Here is a 22134-nt window from a genome sequence, read left to right on the forward strand (position 1 = left end):
ACATTTATTAGGAGCCGTTATTTATATTTTAGTGTGTTTATACTGGGAGAGGAGATGATTTAATGTTGAGTGCTCAGGTAAAGTAGAATCAGTCCATTTACCAAAGTGCACACGCTTCTTCAGATCTGCCCTCTGTGCTGTGCTAAATGTGTTTAAAGAGGATCAGGAAACGGTGACTCTTTTTATTGTGAAAGGATGCCAAAAATATTTAAAATCAATGTTATTTTGGTTAAGTAGATTGCAGGTGTAATTAGTATTTGGAGTAGTAGTTGGCTTTTAATCTGCAATCAGCATTAATCACAGCATTGCTTCTGTCTGCTTATTTAATTTTTCACATGGGCATAAACAGCCACAGAGTAAGAGCCCACAGACGCTGACTCCAACTCGAAGGAAACCTCTTGAAAGCGATTTTGAGACCATCAAACTCATAAGTAACGGAGCTTATGGGTAAGAGCACAAGTCTGTTTAACTGCATTTCACTGCTTCATCTTAGAAATAGCAGCGCTGAAGATGTTTGTTTATTTGCAAAGTGTCACAAAGCTAAGATGAAAGATTAAATGGTGTCAGGAAGCGGAAAATACATTTAGTTGGAAGTAGTTTTTATTGTTGTTATTCTGATACAGTTTGCCTCAATTTCAACCTTTTTTGTGCACGTTTCCACTGTGACTGTGCCTTTTACCCGTTTCCAGGTAATCGAGCTTATGAGGTTTGTTTGGTTTTTGCCAGGGCGGTGTATCTGGTTCGCCACAAGGAGACCCGTCAGCGCTTTGCCATGAAAAAGATAAACCGTCAGAACCTGGTGCTGAGGAACCAGATCCAGCAGGCGTTTGTGGAGCGGGACATCCTAACTTTTGCTGAGAACCCCTTCGTCGTCTCCATGTTCTGCTCGTTTGAGACACGACGTCACCTCTGCATGGTCATGGAGTATGTAGAAGGTAAAGAAGGGAGAGGCTGCGGAGGCTGTTACAGTTTTATGTCTCTAACATTTTAGCTTAGCTTAAACAAGACCCGGTTTCAGTGAGTGCCAATGCAGAGAGTCTGAGAATAAGAGTCTGTGCATTACTGCCTTGGACAGTTGGTGTGTTAGGATCACTGCTGTTACTGTGATTTTGGTTGTTTTTTTAAGGTGTTCTGTTCTTTTAAGGTGGAGATTGTGCCAACCTGCTGAAAAACATGGGCCCACTGCCTGTGGAAATGTCCAGGATGTATTTTGCCGAGACGGTCCTGGCTCTGGAGTACCTTCACAACTACGGCATCGTGCATCGGGATCTTAAACCTGACAAGTAAGGACATCTCCAACATCACCTTCACTCCAGTTCTTCCGTCTTGCTTTTCTTGCTTTCATTAGGATCCGTTACATTCACAATTGTTAGATAATGAAACTGACATAGTTGGGTCTGTGAGCGGGCACATGTAGAGTCTTGATTTTTCTGTAATTCAGCCCTTATCCTCATTTTCTTGACAAATTGTAAAATGTGACGTCTTCTTTCCCCCAACAGTTTGTTGATTACATCTATGGGCCACATCAAGCTGACTGACTTTGGTCTCTCTAAAATCGGCCTGATGAACATGACGACCAACCTGTATGAAGGTCACATAGAGAAAGACACAAGAGAGTTTGTTGACAAGCAGGTGAGACAACTTCAGGTGTAAGAGATAAATCACCTGTCACTTTGGGACAGTAGTGATTGTAGAGGCACTTGATCCAAACCGATGTTTGCTGGTTTACTTCCTCAGGTGTGTGGGACTCCAGAGTACATTGCCCCAGAGGTGATCCTCAGACAGGGCTATGGGAAGCCAGTGGACTGGTGGGCGATGGGGATCATCCTTTATGAATTTCTGGTTGGCTGCGTCCCGTTTTTTGGAGACACTCCCGAAGAGCTTTTTGGACAAGTTGTCAGTGGTAAGTCTTGAAATGAATGAATTCTCTACTTAAAAATCGAGCATCAGGTCTAAAAAATAGAATCACAGCATAGAATAGCTACTGAGATCAAATCTTTATGTTAAACTAGTTTCTTTTTCCTTTTATTTGAATTGAAAACACATCATATGAAAACAAGCAGTGACGTAGGCTATAACAGAAGTCTACAACTTTGTTTCACTCTCAGAATCTTAACCACATCACTCCTGGGCAAGCTTATGCTTTGGCAAACACAAACATTCTGACTTGCTGTTTAATGTCTTTGTAAGACTGTAAATTTGGTTTTAATTTATATTTAATTTTGTACTTTTATTTATTATCTTCTCTGATTGTCAGATGAAATCATTTGGCCTGAAGGAGAGGATGCCTTACCTGTTGATGCACAGGATTTGATCACCCGCCTGCTGAGGCAGAACCCTTTGGACCGGCTGGGAACAGGTAATGCTGATAAATTACAGCAGGGATCTTTTATACAAGTCTGTACAGCTAAATCAGAAAAACAAGGTTTATAGCAAGGGGGACATTGCATTTTAATAAGACCTCACAAAAAGTGAAACTAAGAATGAAGTAAACATGTTTGCAAGAGAAGTTTCACCCTGATCCTAATCCAGTGTTTAACTGAATGTTTTTAGGTGGAGCCTCAGAGGTGAAGCAGCACCCCTTCTTCTTGGGGCTGGACTGGAACGGACTCCTCCGACAGAAAGCCGAGTTCATCCCTCAGCTGGAGGCCGAGGATGATACCAGCTACTTTGACAGTGAGTTCCTGCTGAGTCTCTTTGTGGTTTATTTTTCTGTGTAATCTTGACTTCACATGGTAGCGAGAGCAAAACGTTGTCCATAATTGTGGGTGATGGAGATGGGATGCAGATTTAGCTGGAATATAATACGGGCGAGCTAAGATAAAACTGTGCAGAGTGATGAATTTTTCTCGGGATTATACCATGAAGTTTGAATTTCTCTTAAATGAGAGCATCTTCCCTTTTTGCCATATTCAGCTCGTTTGGATCGCTATCATCATTTGGCCTCTGATGAAGATGACGAAACTAACGACGAAGAGTCTTCCTTGGAAATCCGACAGTTTGCTTCCTGGTCTCATCGCTTCAGCAAGGTAAAGACCGCTGCAGTAAGAATCTGCTGTAAGAGTGCCAAATATTTGAAAAGTCAGATCTTAACTGACACCTTTTCACCTGTTTGTCATCAAGGTTTACAGCAGCACAGAATACCTGGCAACACCGTCCAACCTGAGTTTCTCCTCCGACCGCAGCCACAGCGAGGACAAAGAGGACCACGGGGATTCGGCAGGGCTCGGGGCCTCGCCAAGCCCAGCAGATGGCAGTGCTGAGCACAGGCAGTCTGGACGCATGGCCAGGTAAACAGAAGATGTGGACACCTGCTATTCCTCTTTATTCTTGTTTCTTTTTCGTATTTTTGCACATTTCAAGTGAAAAACTGAGAAAACAAAGTATTCATAATATAATAAACAGGTGGTTGCGTTTGTGGGTCTGCGTGAAAACAGATCCTCAATCAGCTGATCTATGAGTTCAACATTTTTTGTGTGTTTTTACTGTTTTTAGCCTTCGCCCCCGGGCCTCCTCCAGTTCCTCCCAGTCTGACAGAAGCACCAGTCCTCTGGTAATGAGCAGCACTCACAGCCTGGAGACGATGCCCCGGTTTGCCCTCTCCACCGATGATGAAGGTAAATCCACATTTTTTTTATTTTAACACATCTCTTCATAACACGTCCAGGTGCTTCTGCCAGAAACATTCACACTTAACACCTTCTGTCCGCAGCAGAGGTGGTGGTGTCAAATCTTCGGCGGATCAGGATTCGCAGCAACAGTACCGGCGGGAAGCAGTCATCCCCTAAGGACACGGCAGGCCCTCGGCGCTTCGGTAACCAGCTGGAGACACCAGACAGGCAGAGGGTTCCCTGCGGAGGAAAGGTTCCCAAGTCTGCCTCTGTCTCAGCCCTGTCTCTCATCATCACTACAGGTGCAGAAGGTTATCATAACTACTTTAAATCCAGCAGAATTCGGTTTGGTTTTTATTGCTCCGCTTTGACAGAGAGCCTCTGCAGATATAGTCTAAACATGTAATCTATAGACAGCAGTTTTTGTTTCTAATTGTGGAATTAAAACTGGCCTGCTAATTTGAGTCATAAAATGTGAGATTATGAGTCTATTTATCTCTAAACTGTGTGTTTGTTTCAGACGATTCACCCAGTGGCCTCCACCCCGGTCCCATCTCCCCACGCTCACTGTCTTCCAACCCCTCATCCCGCGACTCGTCCCCAAACCGGGATCTGTCATTCAGCCCCGGCAGCCTGAGGCCACCAATCATCATCCACACCTCAGGGAAGAAGTTCGGCTTCACCCTGCAGGCCATCCGTGTGTACATGGGCGACAGCGACGTCTACACCGTGCATCACGTGGTGTCGGTAGGTTTTAACCACAAGCTGTAAAAAAGATCAAAGATCTGAAACCTGTGTTTGTAAGCTGTAGCTTGTTCCAAATATTTTGCTTTGCTTTGGTGATCCAAAACTACAAGGTAGTGATATAAAAAGGTTGTTATGTAATGCTGTTTGAAACTCACTCACTTCATCGCAACAGAGTGTGGAGGAGGGCAGCCCGGCTCACCAGGCAGGCCTCTGCACTGGAGACCTCATCACCAACGTGAACGGAGAGTCCGTCCAAGGCCTGGTCCACACAGAGATGATCGAACTGCTGCTGAAGGTACAGCTCGGAGCTGCGTGGCACTTCAACTTTGCTTTTTAAGTTGCTTCTGTGTTGAAAGGTCTGTAAAAATTCTTTCATTCTCACGAAACGTGCAGAGCGGCAACAAGGTGACCCTTCAGACCATAGCGCTCGAGAACACTTCTATTAAAGTCGGTCCTGCACGAAAGACCAAACACAAAGGGAAGATGGCTCGCCGCAGCAAGAAGAGCAAGAGGAGAGATAATTATGACAGGTGAGCATCTGACTGGGTTCTGGGTTTCTTTTTTTTCTCTCTCTCTTTCTTTGCAGCTCTGCTGTGTTACTCATCAGCTGTTTACTCTGGGAGGCTCTTTCTCCTTCAAGTGTAAGCTACAACAGTAAATTATATATCGTCCCTTCTAGGCGACGGACCATCTTTAAGAAGCTGTCCAAGCAGAGCACAGTGATGCACTGCAGCCGCAGCTTCTCCTCGGGTCTTCATCACTCTGTTTCCTCCAGTGAGAGTCTTCCAGGCTCCCCGACTCACAGCCTCTCCCCGGGGCCCTCCACACCCTGCCGGAGCCCCGCACCTGACCATCAGGGCCACGGTAATTCAGGAAATGTAGTCATTTGAGATTCTGCAGGTACACTGAAGGTCTTATAATACCCAGATGGCCGCCCCTCCCTCAGCCTAAAGGATTCTTCCTGTTAAAAGGGAGTTTTTCCTTCCCACTGTTGCCAAAGTGCTTTGTGATTTGGTGCTACATAAATAAAACTGAACTGAAATAGAATTGAAATTTAAAAGTGTTGTTTGCCCTGCTGCAAACTGCAGCTTATAGTGTGAGTATTTCAACAGTCCTGCCTCTACTTTCCAGAGAATAACTCACCACAGAGTACATCGCCTTGCTCCAGCTCTCCAAGCTCTCCCGCCACGCACAGCCGGCCCATCACGCTCGGCCTGGGCTCTAAACTCAGCCCGCAACGCTACAGCAAAGTGGGCCGCCGCAAATCCACCAGCAACATCCCCCCCTCGCCTCTGGCCTGCAGCAGCTCCTCATCCTCTAATCAGCCGCTCTCCCCACAGCGCTCGCCCTCTCCTCTGCCAGGCTTCGCCAAAAACCTTCACACGTACCACGGAAAGACCCTGTCTCCCCCCACCATCGTTAGGCATGTCGTCCGGCCACGCAGTGCAGAGCCGCCTCGTTCACCCTTGCTTAAGAGGGTGCAGTCAGCGGAGAAACTGTCTGGAGTATATCACGCTGACAAGAAGTCAAAAGCCCCCCGCAGGCACACGCTGGAAGTGCCGTTTTACGGTGAGGCTGACCTGCTGGGCGACTTAGAGGTGGACGCAGCCTGTGGCATCGCTTACATTGGGGTTGACCACAGCAGACTTGGGCCGTACATTAGCAGCCAAAGGATTGAACGATCAGAGCAGCTGGTTGTGATGCGGAAGCTGAACCTGTCAGAGCGGAGAGACTCCTTTAAGAAGCAGGAGGCAGTGCAGGAAGTGAGCTTCGACGAGCCAGAGGAGAAAAGCAGCAGTAATGCGGCGGGGAGCAGCACACCTCCAGGGGCTCAAACGCAGCAGCAGCACAGGGCGGCCTGGACTGTGACACGACCCCAAAGCAGTCAGGACATCGAGATGGACGTCCCCGTGGTGAGGAGGTTCACGCTTGTGCCGCAGATCGCTGTGCAGGGCTCGACGGAGAGCGAGGAGCAAGACGAGTGGGAGCCGTGTTCAGATGGAGAGGACTCTGGTGAGAAGCCCGAGGTGGAGGTGGACGTCACAGCATCTCTGCGGGAACAAACAGGATGTCTTCTCACCAACATGAGCTGCAGGCAGGGAGCAGAAACCACTTCCACGGGTCCTAAAATTGCACCAGAGAAGACACCAGAGTGCAGAGAGCAAACACAAAAAGGGCACCTGAGAAAGTGACAGCTCGCCGTTGTACTCATAAAACCTGCTCTTGTCTTTCAAGCGTGACAAAGATGTTAAGTCATTCTCAAAGTTGTCGGGCTGGAAGAGCGGGAGAAACTTTTACTTGAATTTTGTTTTGTAAAAAAAACAGTTGCCTTCAGGCATTGCTGACCTTTCTGGTCTTATTTATTACATTTGATGATGCGTTTGTAACAGGGGAAAAGAAAGAAGTTCTCATGGGTTGACCAGCCAAGGCTCAACATTTTTGTATCCATAAAATGTGGTTTTATGTCTTCTGAATGGATTATTTTCTAAAAAAAACAAAAGTTGTCTATTTTTTAAATAAATTCTGGTACAGAGTAGAAGTGTTAATGCTGCGTAAAACTGTTGGACCAAAAGGTACGAGGAGTCAAGGTCGCTTTTTTTTCTTCAGTGTCTGTGTGTGTTTGTAGTACTGCTGTAGGTCTTCCTGAACCTAAAACGATCTCTGGTTCACACTGTGAGCCACATGACTGACACGTCATTGGATCTATCTCTGCAGCTGATGGCTACAGTACTGCATGGATTTGTATTGATGCATCCTTTAGGAGTAAAACAGAAGCTACTAAGCTCAAACTAGAATGCAGGGGGGAAAAACAGAACTGTTAATAAAACGGTTGTATCAAAGAAGAGTCCATGTTTCCTTGATGGCTTTATCCCTTCATGTACTTTAATCTTGCACAGCTTGTTGTGTTGGTCATGTTCCTCACAGTGTGAATTCACGGGAACGGCATTGTGTTTTTTATTCTTGCTGAGAATAATGTTGCAAACGCGGTGAGACACTACCCACCTTTGTCTTCTCTTATGAAGATACGGAGCCGAAGGGTTTTTATGTGCCATGGCATCTTGTGCAATGTCCTCTAAGCCATATCGTTGAAGGCAGAAATGTTACTTGTAATTTTCAGTCACTATGAAGATTTGTTTGGGGTTTTTGTTTGTTCGTTTCCACTGCTATTGTGGAAAAAGACGCCGAGCCTGAAGCTCCGGATGATCCACGTCCACCTTTCTGTGCTGTGAGTTTATCAGTCGAACTCTTTGATCGGGCGCGTTCATCTCACAGCATGCCGTTTTACTTCAGAACATGGAAGTGAGCGTTTAAAACACTTATTTTATTTGATTTTTGTTTTTTGGGCAGGTTTCCTTACTTAATCTGACACGTGTTGGACTTTTGCAAACACAAGTACGTACAAGTGCGTTATGGGGTTGTTGTTTTTTTCACCTTTTCCAGAAGCTGTAGCGTTTTTCCATTTTAATCATTATTTTTTTCCCACATGTGCATGTGAAAGAGACCATCCGTAAATGCCCTGGTCCTACTTCACGTGCTGTGCAGTGCTGTTTACATCCAAAGGGGAAAAGTGCACTAATGACATTTAGACATAAGGTTTTTGTAACCGAATGTGAAAGGTAAACTGAGATAAACATATTTACAGTGAAATCAGGGCTTCTTTGAACAAGTGTTTTTGGTTTTTTGTCTTTGTATTGTGCAAATTTTGATGTATATTTTGGTAACAAGAGTGTATAATTCCAAGTGTACTGAAGGACAATATGCACGAAGACAATTTCTGGCAAGAGGGAGTTTTTGGGAATTCTGTCTTTTAAATTCAGGCAGTATTTGACAGCTGCACAGACTGGCTGCACATCACATTTTCTCCACAACAGACATGACGTTTGGAGAGTTGTCGTTCTCTTTGTAAGTGGCTGTTCCTGGCTTTTGTACTAACTTTACTCTGAGTCTTCTCTTTCTAAACAGCTGTTGTGTTACTTCAACCCCTCTTCTTCCTTAAAAACGATAGAAGGAAAAAAAAAAAACTTAAATCTTGTGATGAAAACCTTACGGGATGCTGTTGTTGTGTTAGTGACGCAAACAGACGGACCACTCAGTTATTTTTGCAGTCTGACAGAATTGTTTACAATGAACAAACATGCTGTGTACTGTACAAACATTTTATATTCTGTGGCTGTACACGATGAAACTATCCTCTTTGATACTCGCAAAGGAAACGACATTCATAGAAGCTGCATATCCGTTTGTTTTTTATGTTTAGTTTTAAAGACACTGTTCTTAATGAGTAGTTTGGCACCAAGCTCAGAAGCATTTTTGATATTTGCATGTACCTGCGGAACGAGATCATTGGGACTTGTTCAGACTTCAAAAGGAAGCTTTAAATATTAATTAATTGGAGGTGGGGGGAAAGGGATGGATGGAAACATGCATATTTGTTCTTATGTGCATGAGAAAAATGCTTTACACCAAAAGTAAAAGTGTTAAAGATGAGTAATAAAAGATATATTTACATTAGAGGTTTCTTTTTGCATACAGGAAAAGCCCATTTAAATATGTAAACATGATGAGGGATAATGTTTTGGTTGCTTTTTAATAACCTTGTATGTGTTAAAAAAATGCTTTGCTGAAGTCCACCACAGGGATTTTTCAGCCGCTGTTGAGCGTACTCTTAAAGAACAAGTTTGGCAGGTCAAAGTGTCGTACAAGTGCATTTGTTCTCCTGTGGACTCTTCTGTCCAGTGCATGCTGCATGAGACAAGCACACAGCTGTAATACTTGACTGCATGGTATACCGGCGATGTCGCCCTCTACTGTGTTTTCTTGTGCAACAAATAAACTTTGTATTTCCCTTTGATTCTTCTCTGAGTGTTGCGTACAGTTATCTGCCTTATTGTTACATCGATGTACCAGATCAGACCGTCCAAATCCTTTTCATCAGTAGAGGTGTTGTAATCCTACAAGCAACCATTCCACTAATTCACTATATAAATACTTCATCAATAGACAAATGTGATGAAGCAAAATTACACTGTGAAGGTTATTAAGGCTTCCCTTTAAGGCAGGTGTCTCAAACATAAGGGCCAGGGTCTAGAATCAGACTCTGATCCAGCTCACAGATCACTTTGGAAAATCTGAAGGAGGCCATAAATTCTGGACTTTGAATTTTTTCATAAGTTTTACAACTTTACCTACTGATAATAGATCAATCTGTGTATTGTATGCATACCAATGAAAATGTATGCATGTCAGTCCAAGACAGACCAATCACTTGTAGGATAAGGGGTCCAGAGGTTAACCAGCTAGTAACAAAAATGTTTTACTTTAAAATCCGTAGGAGTTCTGCAGTTGCAAGCAGGTAATACCTGAATTCGGTCACAATTTACTACTGTCCATACTGGCATAGCAATAGTTAGGGCTGTAATTTGTTGAACAAAGACACCAATGTTTGTAGTTGGGGATTTGTACACCATCACAGTGGACTGTAAGTCAAGATGTAATCAATATGCAGATTATCATCTTTAAATACAGGGATTTGAAAATTGCAGTAACTGTTAAGGAATTACAGTCATTTTTATACACACGTCCTGTTTTTTAAAGGCTCAAAAGTAATTAGGCAAAATACTGTAATTTAAAATAAAAGTTATGAGCTGCTCTGCCAGGCCTTTACTAAAGAAGATAAAGATTAGTTGTACAGAGTGTCTGTGTTTATCTACTTTATCTAAGTTAATTTGGCCCTCGGAGTACATAAATAAATTCTAAAACAACAAAAGTCTCTAAAATGCACGTTTTTTACGCTGCAGTTTCCCCTGCTGGTCGGCAGGTGTCAGCAATGTGTTGAGAAACCTGGGAAAAGCAACGAAGAAGACCCGTGTCCTTCACAACAGCTAACATGGCTACTGCTACTAAATTCATTCAGAGGCTGCGAAATTTTTTATCAGGGGTAAGCAACAACATTCGTCACACTTTAAAACGGAGTAGTTTTCTTCTCTAAATATGATGTAATAGCCCTCCGGACGATTTGTCGCAATAAACTTTATCAAAGTAAACGTTTAACAGCCAGCTAACCCTTCCTGACGTTAGCTAGCAGTAGCGTTGTTTGGTAGCTAAACACTATGAAGGAGGTGAAGTTCACCAGTGTGGGATTTGCACTCGTCGAAAATTGACTTTCCTTTTCCTTTTCAGCATGACCTGCAAGCCAAACTGCAGCTGCGATATGAGGAGATTGCAAAGAGGTAAGACCACAGGCGCTACCCTCGTACCGCTCACGAATGAAAGTGTTCACATATTAGAAACAACAACTAAAACCCCGTTAACAGAGAGATGCAATGACTCGGTGGGTTGCCAGACTTGCTTTTTGTTTGTATTTTGTTTGTTAAACCACTTAAAACTGACGAAGAATTCAAATTTGTTGTATAAATTGCTGTCAATGTATATGGACTATGTCTACAGCCATCTGTGAAAGAAAAATCAAAGCTTTGTGCTGGTTTGGGGCTGTATTTTGAGATTTTCTGAAAAATGCTAGAGTTATGATTGCACAAAAAGCATCATCACTGACAGTGTCTGACTGGCAACAGCTTCATTTTTTCAGCTTCACAATGATCCCAAACACACTACCAATGTAGTAATAACAAATCTGGTTAGAAAAATGCACAATGTAACACTATCAGGCTTGGATTGGCCTCCCTGAAGCCCAAACCACAATATTATTTAGATGGCGTGGAATCAAGTTGACAGAGAACAGTACAAAAGCCAGCCGACATCCAAAGAAGAGTTCTCCAGAGCTTCAAGAAGCCTGGAGAACTATTCTTGAGGACTCCATAAAGAAATGACAAGAAAGCTTGACTAAGAGTTTCTTGATGTGTGGAGGAATAAAGGTGGTCATACAAAATACTGACTTTAAAGCAAATTGTCCAAACTCTATTTTTGTTTTAAATTCTATATTTCCAGGTATCTTTGCACGTTTCAGTAAACTGCACCTATTTTCCATTTTGCCTGCAAATGTGGAAGTCACCAACATTGTTAAAGTCTGTTAAAATATACTTCTTCTTTTTTTCTTCATCCCAACAGGACACAACCACCACCCAAACTGGCAGTAGGCCCGAGCCACAGGTATGCCAACAACTACTACTACAGCAGAGATGGACGGAGAGAATCAGCCCCTCCCACACTCGTGATGTCCTCACAGAAAGCTCTTACTGCTGGCAGGTTTGTTAATGATCACTGCATTTTCATGAATTTCAAGTTCAGGTGTTTGTTTTTAATAATATAGTAATCCATCTATTTGATGTCATTTGATGTCACCTGTCAAAACATCTTCTTGTGACTGACAATGGAAGTTTGCTATTTGTAGTTTTTAGCTGAAATATAATAGAAATACTTTCTCTGCTGTTCTTTTTTTTTTTTTTTTTTTTTTTAGTCAAGTTGCTGAGACCTCAAAGCTTCCAGTGACTCCCGGCACTGTATATAAAGAGCCACCAATCTCCACAGACCAGCCCTACCTCTGAGCAGCAAGACAAGACTCTGCAGTGTCAACATCATGTCTCCATCCTGCCCTGACTACAGCAATGTTGGTTGTATCTTGTACAATAGAAGATGTGAATAAAATATTATGTTTATCTGTTTCTGCTCATTGTTTTGGTCAATCGTGTACTGAACAGATGTGAGAGTAAGTGGGAGAAGCGATGAGCTAAACATCCAGCTGAAGCTCCGCTCATCCTCTCTAAGTGACCGCTCAATGTCCCTCAAAATGAAAACTCGTACACAGGCGAGCCATTTGCAATAGTCTAAATATTGGAAATCACATTTCGGCAATCCATTACCTGGAAATGCGTAAAAGGCACAGGCCCGTCCCTACCAGTCGCGGCAGAATGCTGTCTCTTTCTGAGCCTGGTTCTTTCGAGGTTTCTTCCTCTTAGAAAGGAATTTTTCCTTCCCAGTGTCGCTAATTGCTTGCTCATAGGGAATCACTTGATTGTTGGGGTGGCCAAAACTCTAGAGAACTAGCAATTCTTGTGAAAATCCCAAAAAAAAAAAAAAAAAACAGCTGCCAAAATATGTTGTTGAACTGAGGCACAATTTTGCTTAAAATCCATTAAGTAATCTCTGTGTCAAGTTCTTAACAACAAAAGCGGAGCAGCGGACAACTTACCATCACATCAGTCCTTTAATCAGACCTAATTTGATACAAATTGGAAATAAATTGATTTTATTAAATAATTGGTTGGGGTTTTTCTTGTTTTTAGAAAAGTTGAGCTCTAGCCTTGAAGTCAAGGTCCCTGAGGTTTAAACCTTACAGAGAGTTTCAGTAAATGCAACCATTGTATTGATTTGAAAATTCTACGTTGCCTCGTTCTTGAGTTATTGCATTCACAAATCCATATACCAATTTTTATTTTTACATTTTGTTTTTACTTTTTCATAAAGAAACAGACAACACAAATGGGAACATTATTGTCATTTTTGAAAACCCTACTTTGACCTTATCTAATGCAGTGCAAAAAACAAATAAATAAAATGATAACTGACACTGAGTCTTTTGTGTGCGCACAGTCTGCGTCAACACACAGGGAAACACTGAGAATTCAGAAGATTTTCACTGTGTCCAATTCAGCCACAACTTTCAGGGTTTTCACATAACAAGCAGCACGGATTTTGTCATCATTTCAGCTGGAAGCACTTTATAAGGTGTTATTTCACGTGAACATCGAGGCGAGATCTCAACAAATATCACAGCTGCATAAAGATACTGTAAATGTCCACAAAGACGTGGACTGATAATAATGTAGACACATTAATCGGAGTCATATATGTAATTTCTTTATTTTCTATATAACCAACCTTTTCACAAATTCTATTAAAGTTTGTATATCAATATAATCAAACATGTTGAATATACAGAAAAAGGCAGAGAAGCTTGGAAAAGCAAAGTGGACCGTTTGAGGCATTTCCATGTTAAAACCTGCGGCGATATAGAGATAAACAAGTACAAAACATGCAGCAGTTTCTACTCAACACGAGCCAGTTCACGACCATTAAAGTAACAGAACTAGACGAAGAAACGAAGTGTGAACGGCGGAGGAAACAAGTACCAACTCGGAGACCTGACAGGTTGACAGGCTCGGCTCTTGCGTCATATTTGCGCGCCATCTGCCTCGTTTCTGTGGAGGACGTTGAACATGGGACACCTTGGAGCTGTATTTCTTCTAGTCGTGGGTCTCTCCTTCTATATTTGGGGTATGTGGAAAGAAAAAGCTGCTTCTGCGTGTGTGTGAAATGAACCGGCTTGTCGTTTTCGGGGCGCGTGCAGAGCGCCTGTTACTTTGAATGAAGCGTGCTTGCAGCGCGAGCGGGGTTGTTCTTGGTCTGTTACTCATGACGTGTTTATGCTTTTACTGTTACCAAACCATAGACAGACAGTGCTTCAGAAGCCGAGGCGTTTTATGTTCGGGTTGTTGTGTGTGCGAGTCTGTCAACAGAAAACAATAAAAAACAAAATTATATTATGGGATGTTTGCACAGTCACAGTCTGTTAGGGCAGAATGAATCATTATGATGCATTTGCATGAAACAAACCTGGTACGAGAGCCTGTCACATTGTGACTGATTTAATGTGATTTTTTTGGGGGGAAACTTTTTGGAAAATGTGCGTGTTGCCGGTTGATTTTAGCAGGTTAATGAATGGGTTTTTAATAATTAAATATAGTACTCTTGGATATTATTAAAATACCTATTTTGTCAGCAATGTAATGAACGAGTCCTTTCTTATCTTTAATAATTCATTAATTTATCAGCTCTTTCCCACAACAGTAAAACACTCAATGTGCCTCGTTTCCAGGCGCTGAAGGTCACTTTGTGCCCGCCTGTCACCAGCAGCGAGAATTCACGTGCAGCGATGGCGGATGCATCTCCACCCTGAAGGTGTGTGATGGACATGCAGACTGTGAGGACCGATCGGACGAACTCCACTGCAGTGAGTGCACTCGTGCGCTTCATCACACACATGCTCATTGCTTTGTGTTTAGCAACACAGATGGTGTAATCTGTTTGGCCTATTACAACATTAAGACAACTTTCTCAGCAACTTAGAAAAAAAGTAAATTCTGCATAAATATGATTTTTTTTAAATAAAATTGAACATTTTATCCATTTATTTATTTTAATTTTAATAAGGCAGCATAGTTGAAATGTTATGTTCCATGCATGACTGATACTTTAATAATGTTTAGAAATCTAAATCTGCACTGTTAATAATTGTTCTACTCAAGATTTATGGCATACTGTACACTGTTGCACCTTTTGGACTTCTTTTGCAGAACAGATTATCTTCTGTTCTCTTGCTGCGTGGGAATATGCCATTTGAGATTCTGTTTTTCTAATCCTGCTGAAGTCATGAGAGTCTTTGATATTGAATTCCAGAGAGATTTAGTGTTCATCACGTACACATCAGCCTGCGGGTTTGCCAAACAGAACCCTGCAGGAGGGAGTACTTCTGAAAGGATTAGGTGTGATTTTAGGTTAAACATAAACTTTGCTGACGTGAATGAAGCCAGCAGGTTGGAATATTTGCAGAGCTGTTTAGAGCTTGGGGATGTGTGACTTAAACCTGAAAGGTTTTGGTTTGACTGCTGGCCAGGAAAACTAAAAAAGTGAATAATTTATACTCACTGTCCCACTAAGAAATGCAGGGTTCATCAGTTAGGCCAGGAGACTTTAAAGAGACTAATCCAGTCCAGGTTAATCCAGTATAACTAGGAGCATTAGACACATTTACTATGTCGGATCACGCTCTTGTTTTCTGGTCTGTTTCAGATAAATTACACACGCACAATAGACATGCATGCTTGAATTTTAGTTTTAACTTTTAGCTGTGACTCTTCACAGGCCATGTGTGGTGCACCAAAGGTGAGTTTGCCTGCCAGAGCAGAAGGTGCATATCAATGGATTTCTTATGCAATGGTGTGGATGACTGTGCCGATGGGAGCGACGAGGCTTCCTGCATGAACTGCACTGCTGGTTTCTTTTCCTGTGGGCCGTCTGATGCCTGCCTGCCCAGAAACAGGGTCTGCGACAGGCGGACTGATTGCAGAGATGGACGTGATGAGACCGGGGAGTTGTGTGGTTTAGCTCAAACCCTCCCGCAGGCATCACCGAGATGTGCTGCGTCAGAGTTTGCGTGCAAGAACGGCCACTGCATCCGTCACAGCTGGAGGTGTGACCACTCGAAAGACTGCTCCGACGGCAGCGACGAGGAAAACTGCGGTGAGTGATGTGATGTGCAGCTCCACTTCCTTGGATAAAATGTTGAAGTTGTCAGTAGCAAAGCTGTAGTGGCTCTGTTGAACTTGTTATTTTTTATTTCTTTATTTTAAGGTGTAGAGCAGAATAGAAAAATGCGATTCTATCTACCTTTTTGTTAGGAACACTTAGACCCAGTTTTGCCTTCAGAACAACCCTAATTGTTTGTAGATCAGATTTTGGTCCATATTGACTTGATAGCATCACATAATTGCAGCATATCCATGATGTGATATTAAAGTAAAAAGTTGCTCTATTGGATTGAATTCTGGTGACTTCTGGGGGCATATTCAGGGGAAACTTGTTTGAGAGGATGTGAGCTTTGTGACGTGGCACAATATCCTCCTGGGTAATACACTGTGGTCATAAAGGATTGAACATGGTCAGCAACAATACTGTAATAGCTGATCATGACCATGAGGTAGGCCCAAAGTGGACCAAGAAAATAATGTCTACACCATTACACAAAAACCACCAGCCTAAACTGTTGATGCAAGGCTGATGCAGTAAAGCGCTATACAAATACAGGCCATTTACCATTTACCATTCTAATAGCCATAAACCCACAAGAATGCTTGAATGATAGGTTAACCAGTACACACGTTAACAACCTTCCCAGCAGTTTGAAGCAGTCTGATTATTCGTCTCCAATCAGCAAGGCATTTTTTCCTAAAGAACTGCTGCTCTCTGGATATTTTCTGTCTTTCATAGCAGGTTCATGTCCTTGTGCATAGATGCACTGAAATATCTAATCAGCCATGTGATTGGCTGATTAGATATTTGCGTTAGCATTAGCTAACAATATAGCTGGTAAATGTATAAAGTTTGTACTTTTAAAAGTTAACCAACGCGTTTGACCTCTAGTGTTCCAGCTGCCACCCAGAATGAAGCCATATTGGATGCTGCTGCACACTGATGATGATAATGGGAAGTAGAATAAATATTGTATGGTGATACTCGAGTTCTACAAGCCAACAAGAATACAGGCTAATCCAATTTGTGCAGGCCTGCAGCAATCACGTCTGATTCATTTTTAATAATGTGCATGTTAACACTACTGTAATACAAGATAATGCTCTTGTAACTGGAGACGTTTGATGCCTGAAGTTGAAGGTGGGTAGAATGATGGTAGCTGGGAAGAGCTTTTACACAGATGTCCAGAAAGTGGGTGTAATGTTTGAAATGTTGGTGTCACAGAAAGAAAAATGGTCACACAGACGATCTCTCTACTCTCTGAGGGGTTTTCAGAATTTCCGAACCTTCAAACAGATAGACAGGTCTCACAGTTTTGAGTCAGAAAACTGTGACATGTCACAGCATCATCCAGCAGAGGGCAGCATTGTACTGCTCTGTATTACAGAGTTGCTGTACGGAAGTTAGAACAGCCAAACATTTTAGCTGAAGGCTCTGTTCAGACTAGAGTTGATAAAGATTGCTGCACCTTCATCAGTGTCTGAGTTGTTGGTCATCTGTACAGTTAGGAGACTAAACACTACGCAAGCGTCTTACTAATGCGTGTGTGGGAAAGCTGAGTTAATCAGCAGAATTGCGCTTTCAGTTTGTTATCGAATATAATAACAAGGTGGTAAAATTTCTCAGCTTCTGTGATGGGATAAAATATGGCGTGCTGATGAATTATTGCACCTCCTTAAGTGTACAAAAAATTCCACAAAAGTTGGGATGTTTCCAGTAGAACATTAAAATGTCGGGACTGAGGAAATGTGCTGGAAGCTATCCCAGCGGGTAGAAGCCGGGGAACACCCTGGATACTAAGATGAGGCTTAAAACAAAGAGCAAACCAGTAGTGACAGATGTGCCCAGTAGTGGAGTACAGGCCCCAAAGATGATTGAAAAGAATAAGAACTCTGTGCCAAGATGTCTCGGTGGGGTTTTCGTCATTTATCTGAGACATAAACATTTTTTTCCTTGCAACATATGCAAGGATATGATAAAGTTTGTTCAAGCTGGCATCAATAATATTATCCCGACACAGCTGTCCCAACAGGAGAGATACAGGGTCCATATATCCTGTGAAATGTCAATGTCACATTTCACAGGAAATGTGACATTGACATTGACATTTGTGACAACATGTGTGCTGTGATTCAGCACACATGTTTAATGTGCTGAATCACGTTCAACATGGATTCAGCACATTATAAAAACATGATATGTCTTAAAAAGTACTTTTTTTTTCTGTGGTTTTTTTTTGTTTTGTTTTGTTTTGTTTATGAAGTCCTGAACCTGACGGTATCTGAAGGAGTGATGTGCAGGGAGATGAAATTTCTTTTGTATTTGATCAGTGTGATAGAGATTTAGTCTATCATACTGTGAGCTATGTTTACAGACGGTGACTTCTGGAAGTGTTCCTGAGCTCTAATAGTTATTTCCTTTGAAGAATCATGGCACTGTGTGTGTGTGTGTGTGTGTGTGTGTGTGTGTGTGTGTGTGTGTGTGTGTGTGTGTGTGTGTGTGTGTGTGTGTGTGTGTGTGTGTGTGTGTGTGTGTGTGTGTGTGTGTGTGTGTGTGTGTGTGTGTGTGTGTGTGTGTGTGTGTGTGTGTTTTGTTTTTTTTTTTAAATGCACAAAGATCACAGCCATCTGTTAATTTCCAGCCTTGTACCTTGCGCACAGAAATTTCTCCAGAGAGTCTTTTGATGATATGTTATGAGTCTTTGTAGCTGGACATTGAGGAACATTATTCAAAGTCCACAGTTTTGCAGACTGGTTGAACCTCTGCCCATCTTTATTTCTGAGAAACTCTGCCTCTCCAAGATGCTCTTTTTATACCCGCTCATGTTACTCTTTACATTACTCTTTACTAGGGATGCACCGATACCGGTATCGGGTATCGGCCTCGATACCACATTTTCTAAAGTACTCGTACTCGTTAAAAGTTCCCCGATACCGAGGACCGATACCACGGTCTGAGACCTGTCTATTATTTGAGCGGCATGTAAGGGGTTAATCACAGGCGCCGAGTGCCCGCCCCCAGGCCACAGCTGCAGCTCAGAGCTGGGAGAAGGCGAGGCGAGACAAGTCAGCCGTGTGGAACTATTTCAAAGTGAACGAAGACGCGAAAACAAAGGCGGACTGCAAATTGTGCTCAGCGAAATTGTCCAGAGGAGGCTCAAAAGGTAGCGCATTTAACACAAGTAATTTAATCAAGCACCAAAATCCCAACACGACAACGAGTACAAAGAGTTTACCCACGCTTATTAGCACAGAGGAGTATAGCTGATGCTATAGCAGTGGGACGGAAAATAGTTGGGCATTTTAAACATTCCGCCTTAGCCTACTCCCGCCTCGAGGACATTCAGGGACAGCTCAACCAGCCAATAAAGAGACTGCAGCGGGACGTACAGACGCGCTGGAACAGCACGTATTACATGCTCCAGTACCTCATTGAGCAAAAGCGAGTGCTGGGCGTGTATGTGTCCAAGCACGAACTCCCTGACTATCTCACCGCTCACCAATGGGCTCTTATGGAGACGACTGTTGCCATCCTCGCCCCCTTTGAGGAACTAACTAAAAAAGTGAGCAGCTACGACGCACTAGCCTCTGATGTCATCCCAGCTGTGACTGTGCTAGTGAGACTTCTAAACAGAGAAACAGACGAGGACCAGGGCGTCAAGACAATGAAAGCAACCTTACTGGCAGCTGTCAAGAAGGCTTCAGTGACATCGAGACCAACCCACTGTACTTCATCTCCACCATACTCGACCCAAGGTAAAGTCTTTAAATTCAATGATAAACTGCAGTACTAAATGTAAGATTATTTTACATCTGAAATATTATATATTTGTAACTAAAATACACAAATACAAATGTATGCAATATATATAATATGAAATACATTTCCCTTATTATTACCAGAAAGTCAAATGGCTGGCATTTGTCACAGTGGTTTAGGGGAAACTAAAATTAGTCCTATTTTTCCACATATTAATACAAAGATCGCTTCTTCTCCAACAACACTGCTCCAGAGGCCAAGCTGCACCTGAAGCAGGAGCTGCAGATGATGTCCAGAGCTGAGGCAGAGGGGAGTCGGGCAGAAGCTGCAGAACCTCCTGCTAAACTGTCCTCAAGGCCCAGGCCAGCACTAGCAGCAGTCTGGACACTGTATTTGACGAAATTGCTAAGGAGCAGCCCCAGGCAGCACAGCCACTGGCAGCAGGTGCTGCCATTGAGCTCGACACATACCTCGGAGAGGCCCCAAGCCCTCGTGAAGACAGTCCTCTGAAGTACTGGGGTGTCAACAAAATCAGGTTCCCCACTTTGGCTAAAATAGCCCGTAAATACCTCTCAGCCATGTAGCAGTGTGGAAAGTGAAAGGCTTGTTAGCTCATTGTCACACATTATAGATGAAAACAGAAACAGTCTGACTGCTGATAATGCAGAAAAGCTACTTTTCTTAAAAAAAAAAACCTGCCACTCACTTTTTCTCTCCATTAAGTGAGTCATCTTAGACTTGATGTTAATACCTACCTCAGTTGCACTGACTGCCACAGTTCTATGTCGGTGGATGTTGTTAGTTTATTCAAATATTGTGCACTAAATGGCAAAGATGTTTATTAATGCCCCTTGTGTTGTCCAAAGCGGCAGAGTTTACAATAAACTGAAAAAAAATACTTGAGTTGCACTGTCACTGTTTAAATTTTTTTTTCATAATTATTTTTTCTGTAATATGTTGCATACACCATGCTTTTCATTTTAAATAAATGTTCTTAATTCAGAAACCAGTCCCTTGTTGGGTTTTTTTGTTTTTTTGTTAAATTATAGGACTAAAGCTGTTACCTGTAAATTTAAATCATGTTTTTATTAAGTACTCGGTATCGGCGAGTATTGAAATGCAAGTACTCGTACTCGTACTCGTTTCCAAAAAAGTGGTATCGGTGCATCCCTACTCTTTACACACCAGTGGCGCTGGGTAACGATTAACACAGGATCTGTTACAGCAACGACTTGTGAAAAAGTCAGAAAAAGATAATGAGAAAAATGTAGCTGTTTATTTTTTTTACTGGGTTGAACTCAGAGAGAGGTGTTTGGGGGTCTTTAATTTTAATTTTTGGAGGATGGCATGCCCAATAATTGGACACCAAGGGTGTTGTAGTTTCAAGAGAAGGGGGGGTGAGTTTGTCTTGGAAAACTTCCAGAAGGTTGACGATATGCTTCTTTGAAATTAGAGTCGCAAATGCATTCAGTAAACTTCATTTCGCTGCCTCGTGGTAGAAGCACTTCAGCTCAGTTAAGCCGGTGCAGTCCATAGCCTCACATATTAATGTTTGGAGGAAGTTTGAGAGTTGTGGCTTCTGAATGTTTTTCATAATTGTCGCTCATCATCTGCATGAACAGCTGGGTAGAGGCTCAGTGGGTCATTGTGTTTTGGTGTGGTTACTACACAGTGCAGTTGAGTGATATCCACCCCTGTGGTTGACACACCCGTCTGGATTATCATGTTCTCGTTGCTGACTCTCATGTTTTACTTTTTCTCAAGTTCAGCTGCCAAGATAAAATGTTGAGCGTCTCATTTTCATTAATGACTCCTTCAAATTGCTCGGTTAGCTTCAGATGTGTTTAGAAATAGTAAGCGAATGTTGGCATATGAAGACACTAAAGTAAAATGAATGTGCTAAACATTGTGCTGATTTTAAGCAAGTTTAATCATGCTGGCATTACCCAACTATTATTAGTCATATCTAGATAAAAGGGTGGTTTTTGGTGTGAAACCACTGCTGATGTGCTCTTTTTTTTGTGTGTTTTCTTCTTGTTGCAGATCAGGACGAGTGTCTGGTCAATAATGGCGGCTGTTCTCATCATTGCGTGGATCAGCCGATGGGTTTCTTTTGCAGCTGCCCCGACAACATGAAGCTGGTCAGTGACAGCCAGTGTGAGGGTGAGTGGCAGCCGGATGGAGCAGCTGCAAAAACAACCCCGCCCCAAGATTTATTTATTTTGTATTCATATGTCAGGGTTGTACCATTCGTCTTACATACATATTATAATACAATGCAAGCTATGAATATTTACTCTAGTAAATTATCTCTTTCATTCTTTTTTTTAGAGGTGGATATGTGCCTAGAGAGGGACACATGTGATCAGCTGTGTGTTCACAATAACGGCAGCCTCACCTGTGAGTGCCAGGAGGGCTACAGGATGAATGCAACAACTGGAGAGTGCAAAGCTGAAGGTGAACAACAAATTATCTCACCACAATTTCAGATGTGTGCCATCAGTGGAGTTGCTAGTTTATTAAACAGTTTTTATTAGACATTTTGTTCCCCCTTCCACCTTAAATTTACTATCATATCTTAGAAAGTTGTCGCAGTTGCAATTCGTAAAAATGAAACTCTTCTGCCCTGTTTCAGTGCTGTTTTCACAGAAGTGCTCACAAAGATGACCGCAGGCTATCAACTGGCTTTGAGTCTCTACTTAGTGGTCACGTCTTCCGTTTGGTTTCACACTAACACGTAGAGCAGATCATA

At 42.5% G+C, this 22134-nt stretch overlaps 3 protein-coding genes across 9 annotated transcripts in view; all 3 read left to right on the forward strand.

Annotated features, from left to right (window-relative positions):
* mast3b (microtubule associated serine/threonine kinase 3b) overlaps nucleotides 1–9207 on the forward strand; it is a 35908-nt gene extending 26701 nt beyond the window's left edge. For 3 of the 5 annotated variants that reach the window (XM_006792018.3, XM_035908243.2, XM_035908244.2), the window contains 16 exons: nucleotides 350–447; nucleotides 727–935; nucleotides 1145–1283; nucleotides 1500–1632; nucleotides 1738–1903; nucleotides 2258–2359; nucleotides 2554–2676; nucleotides 2917–3029; nucleotides 3124–3290; nucleotides 3496–3617; nucleotides 3713–3913; nucleotides 4132–4358; nucleotides 4531–4653; nucleotides 4752–4888; nucleotides 5038–5222; nucleotides 5490–9207. In XM_006792018.3, the coding sequence (XP_006792081.2) occupies nucleotides 350–447; nucleotides 727–935; nucleotides 1145–1283; nucleotides 1500–1632; nucleotides 1738–1903; nucleotides 2258–2359; nucleotides 2554–2676; nucleotides 2917–3029; nucleotides 3124–3290; nucleotides 3496–3617; nucleotides 3713–3913; nucleotides 4132–4358; nucleotides 4531–4653; nucleotides 4752–4888; nucleotides 5038–5222; nucleotides 5490–6550 (3306 nt within the window). In that variant the 3' untranslated portion in view covers nucleotides 6551–9207. The remainder of the gene's footprint in view (nucleotides 1–349; nucleotides 448–726; nucleotides 936–1144; nucleotides 1284–1499; nucleotides 1633–1737; nucleotides 1904–2257; nucleotides 2360–2553; nucleotides 2677–2916; nucleotides 3030–3123; nucleotides 3291–3495; nucleotides 3618–3712; nucleotides 3914–4131; nucleotides 4359–4530; nucleotides 4654–4751; nucleotides 4889–5037; nucleotides 5223–5489) is intronic. The other 2 variants (XM_006792019.3, XM_035908246.2) reach the window with 1 other exon arrangement.
* Nucleotides 9208–10183: 976 nt separating this feature from the next.
* ndufa7 (NADH:ubiquinone oxidoreductase subunit A7) lies at nucleotides 10184–11971 on the forward strand. Its single transcript, XM_006792017.3, has 4 exons — nucleotides 10184–10296; nucleotides 10539–10588; nucleotides 11424–11561; nucleotides 11773–11971. Exons 1-4 carry the CDS (start codon nucleotides 10246–10248, stop codon nucleotides 11858–11860), a joined length of 327 nt encoding a protein of 108 aa, XP_006792080.1. The 5' UTR covers nucleotides 10184–10245; the 3' UTR covers nucleotides 11861–11971.
* Nucleotides 11972–13508: 1537 nt separating this feature from the next.
* Nucleotides 13509–22134, forward strand: part of LOC102775624 (low-density lipoprotein receptor-related protein 8) — a 28403-nt gene continuing 19777 nt past the window's right edge. For 2 of the 3 annotated variants that reach the window (XM_006792016.2, XM_035908276.2), the window contains exons 1-5: nucleotides 13509–13589; nucleotides 14191–14325; nucleotides 15237–15614; nucleotides 21426–21545; nucleotides 21714–21839. In XM_006792016.2, the coding sequence (XP_006792079.2) occupies nucleotides 13532–13589; nucleotides 14191–14325; nucleotides 15237–15614; nucleotides 21426–21545; nucleotides 21714–21839 (817 nt within the window). In that variant the 5' untranslated portion in view covers nucleotides 13509–13531. The remainder of the gene's footprint in view (nucleotides 13590–14190; nucleotides 14326–15236; nucleotides 15615–21425; nucleotides 21546–21713; nucleotides 21840–22134) is intronic. The other variant, XM_035908277.2, reaches the window with a different exon arrangement.

The sequence above is a fragment of the Neolamprologus brichardi genome, chromosome 15 (genome assembly GCF_056152115.1).
Source record: "Neolamprologus brichardi isolate AB-2024 chromosome 15, ASM5615211v1, whole genome shotgun sequence".
Classification (NCBI taxonomy): Eukaryota; Metazoa; Chordata; class Actinopteri; order Cichliformes; family Cichlidae; genus Neolamprologus; species Neolamprologus brichardi.

Bases quoted from the DNA above. Each gene is read 5' to 3' on its own strand.
- ndufa7 (XM_006792017.3), top strand. From the start codon at position 10,246: ATGGCTACTGCTACTAAATTCATTCAGAGGCTGCGAAATTTTTTATCA. The intron at 10,589-11,423 runs GTAAGACCACAG...TCATCCCAACAG, and splicing joins TATGAGGAGATTGCAAAGAG to GACACAACCACCACCCAAAC. The intron at 11,562-11,772 runs GTTTGTTAATGA...TTTTTTTTTTAG, and splicing joins AAAGCTCTTACTGCTGGCAG to TCAAGTTGCTGAGACCTCAA.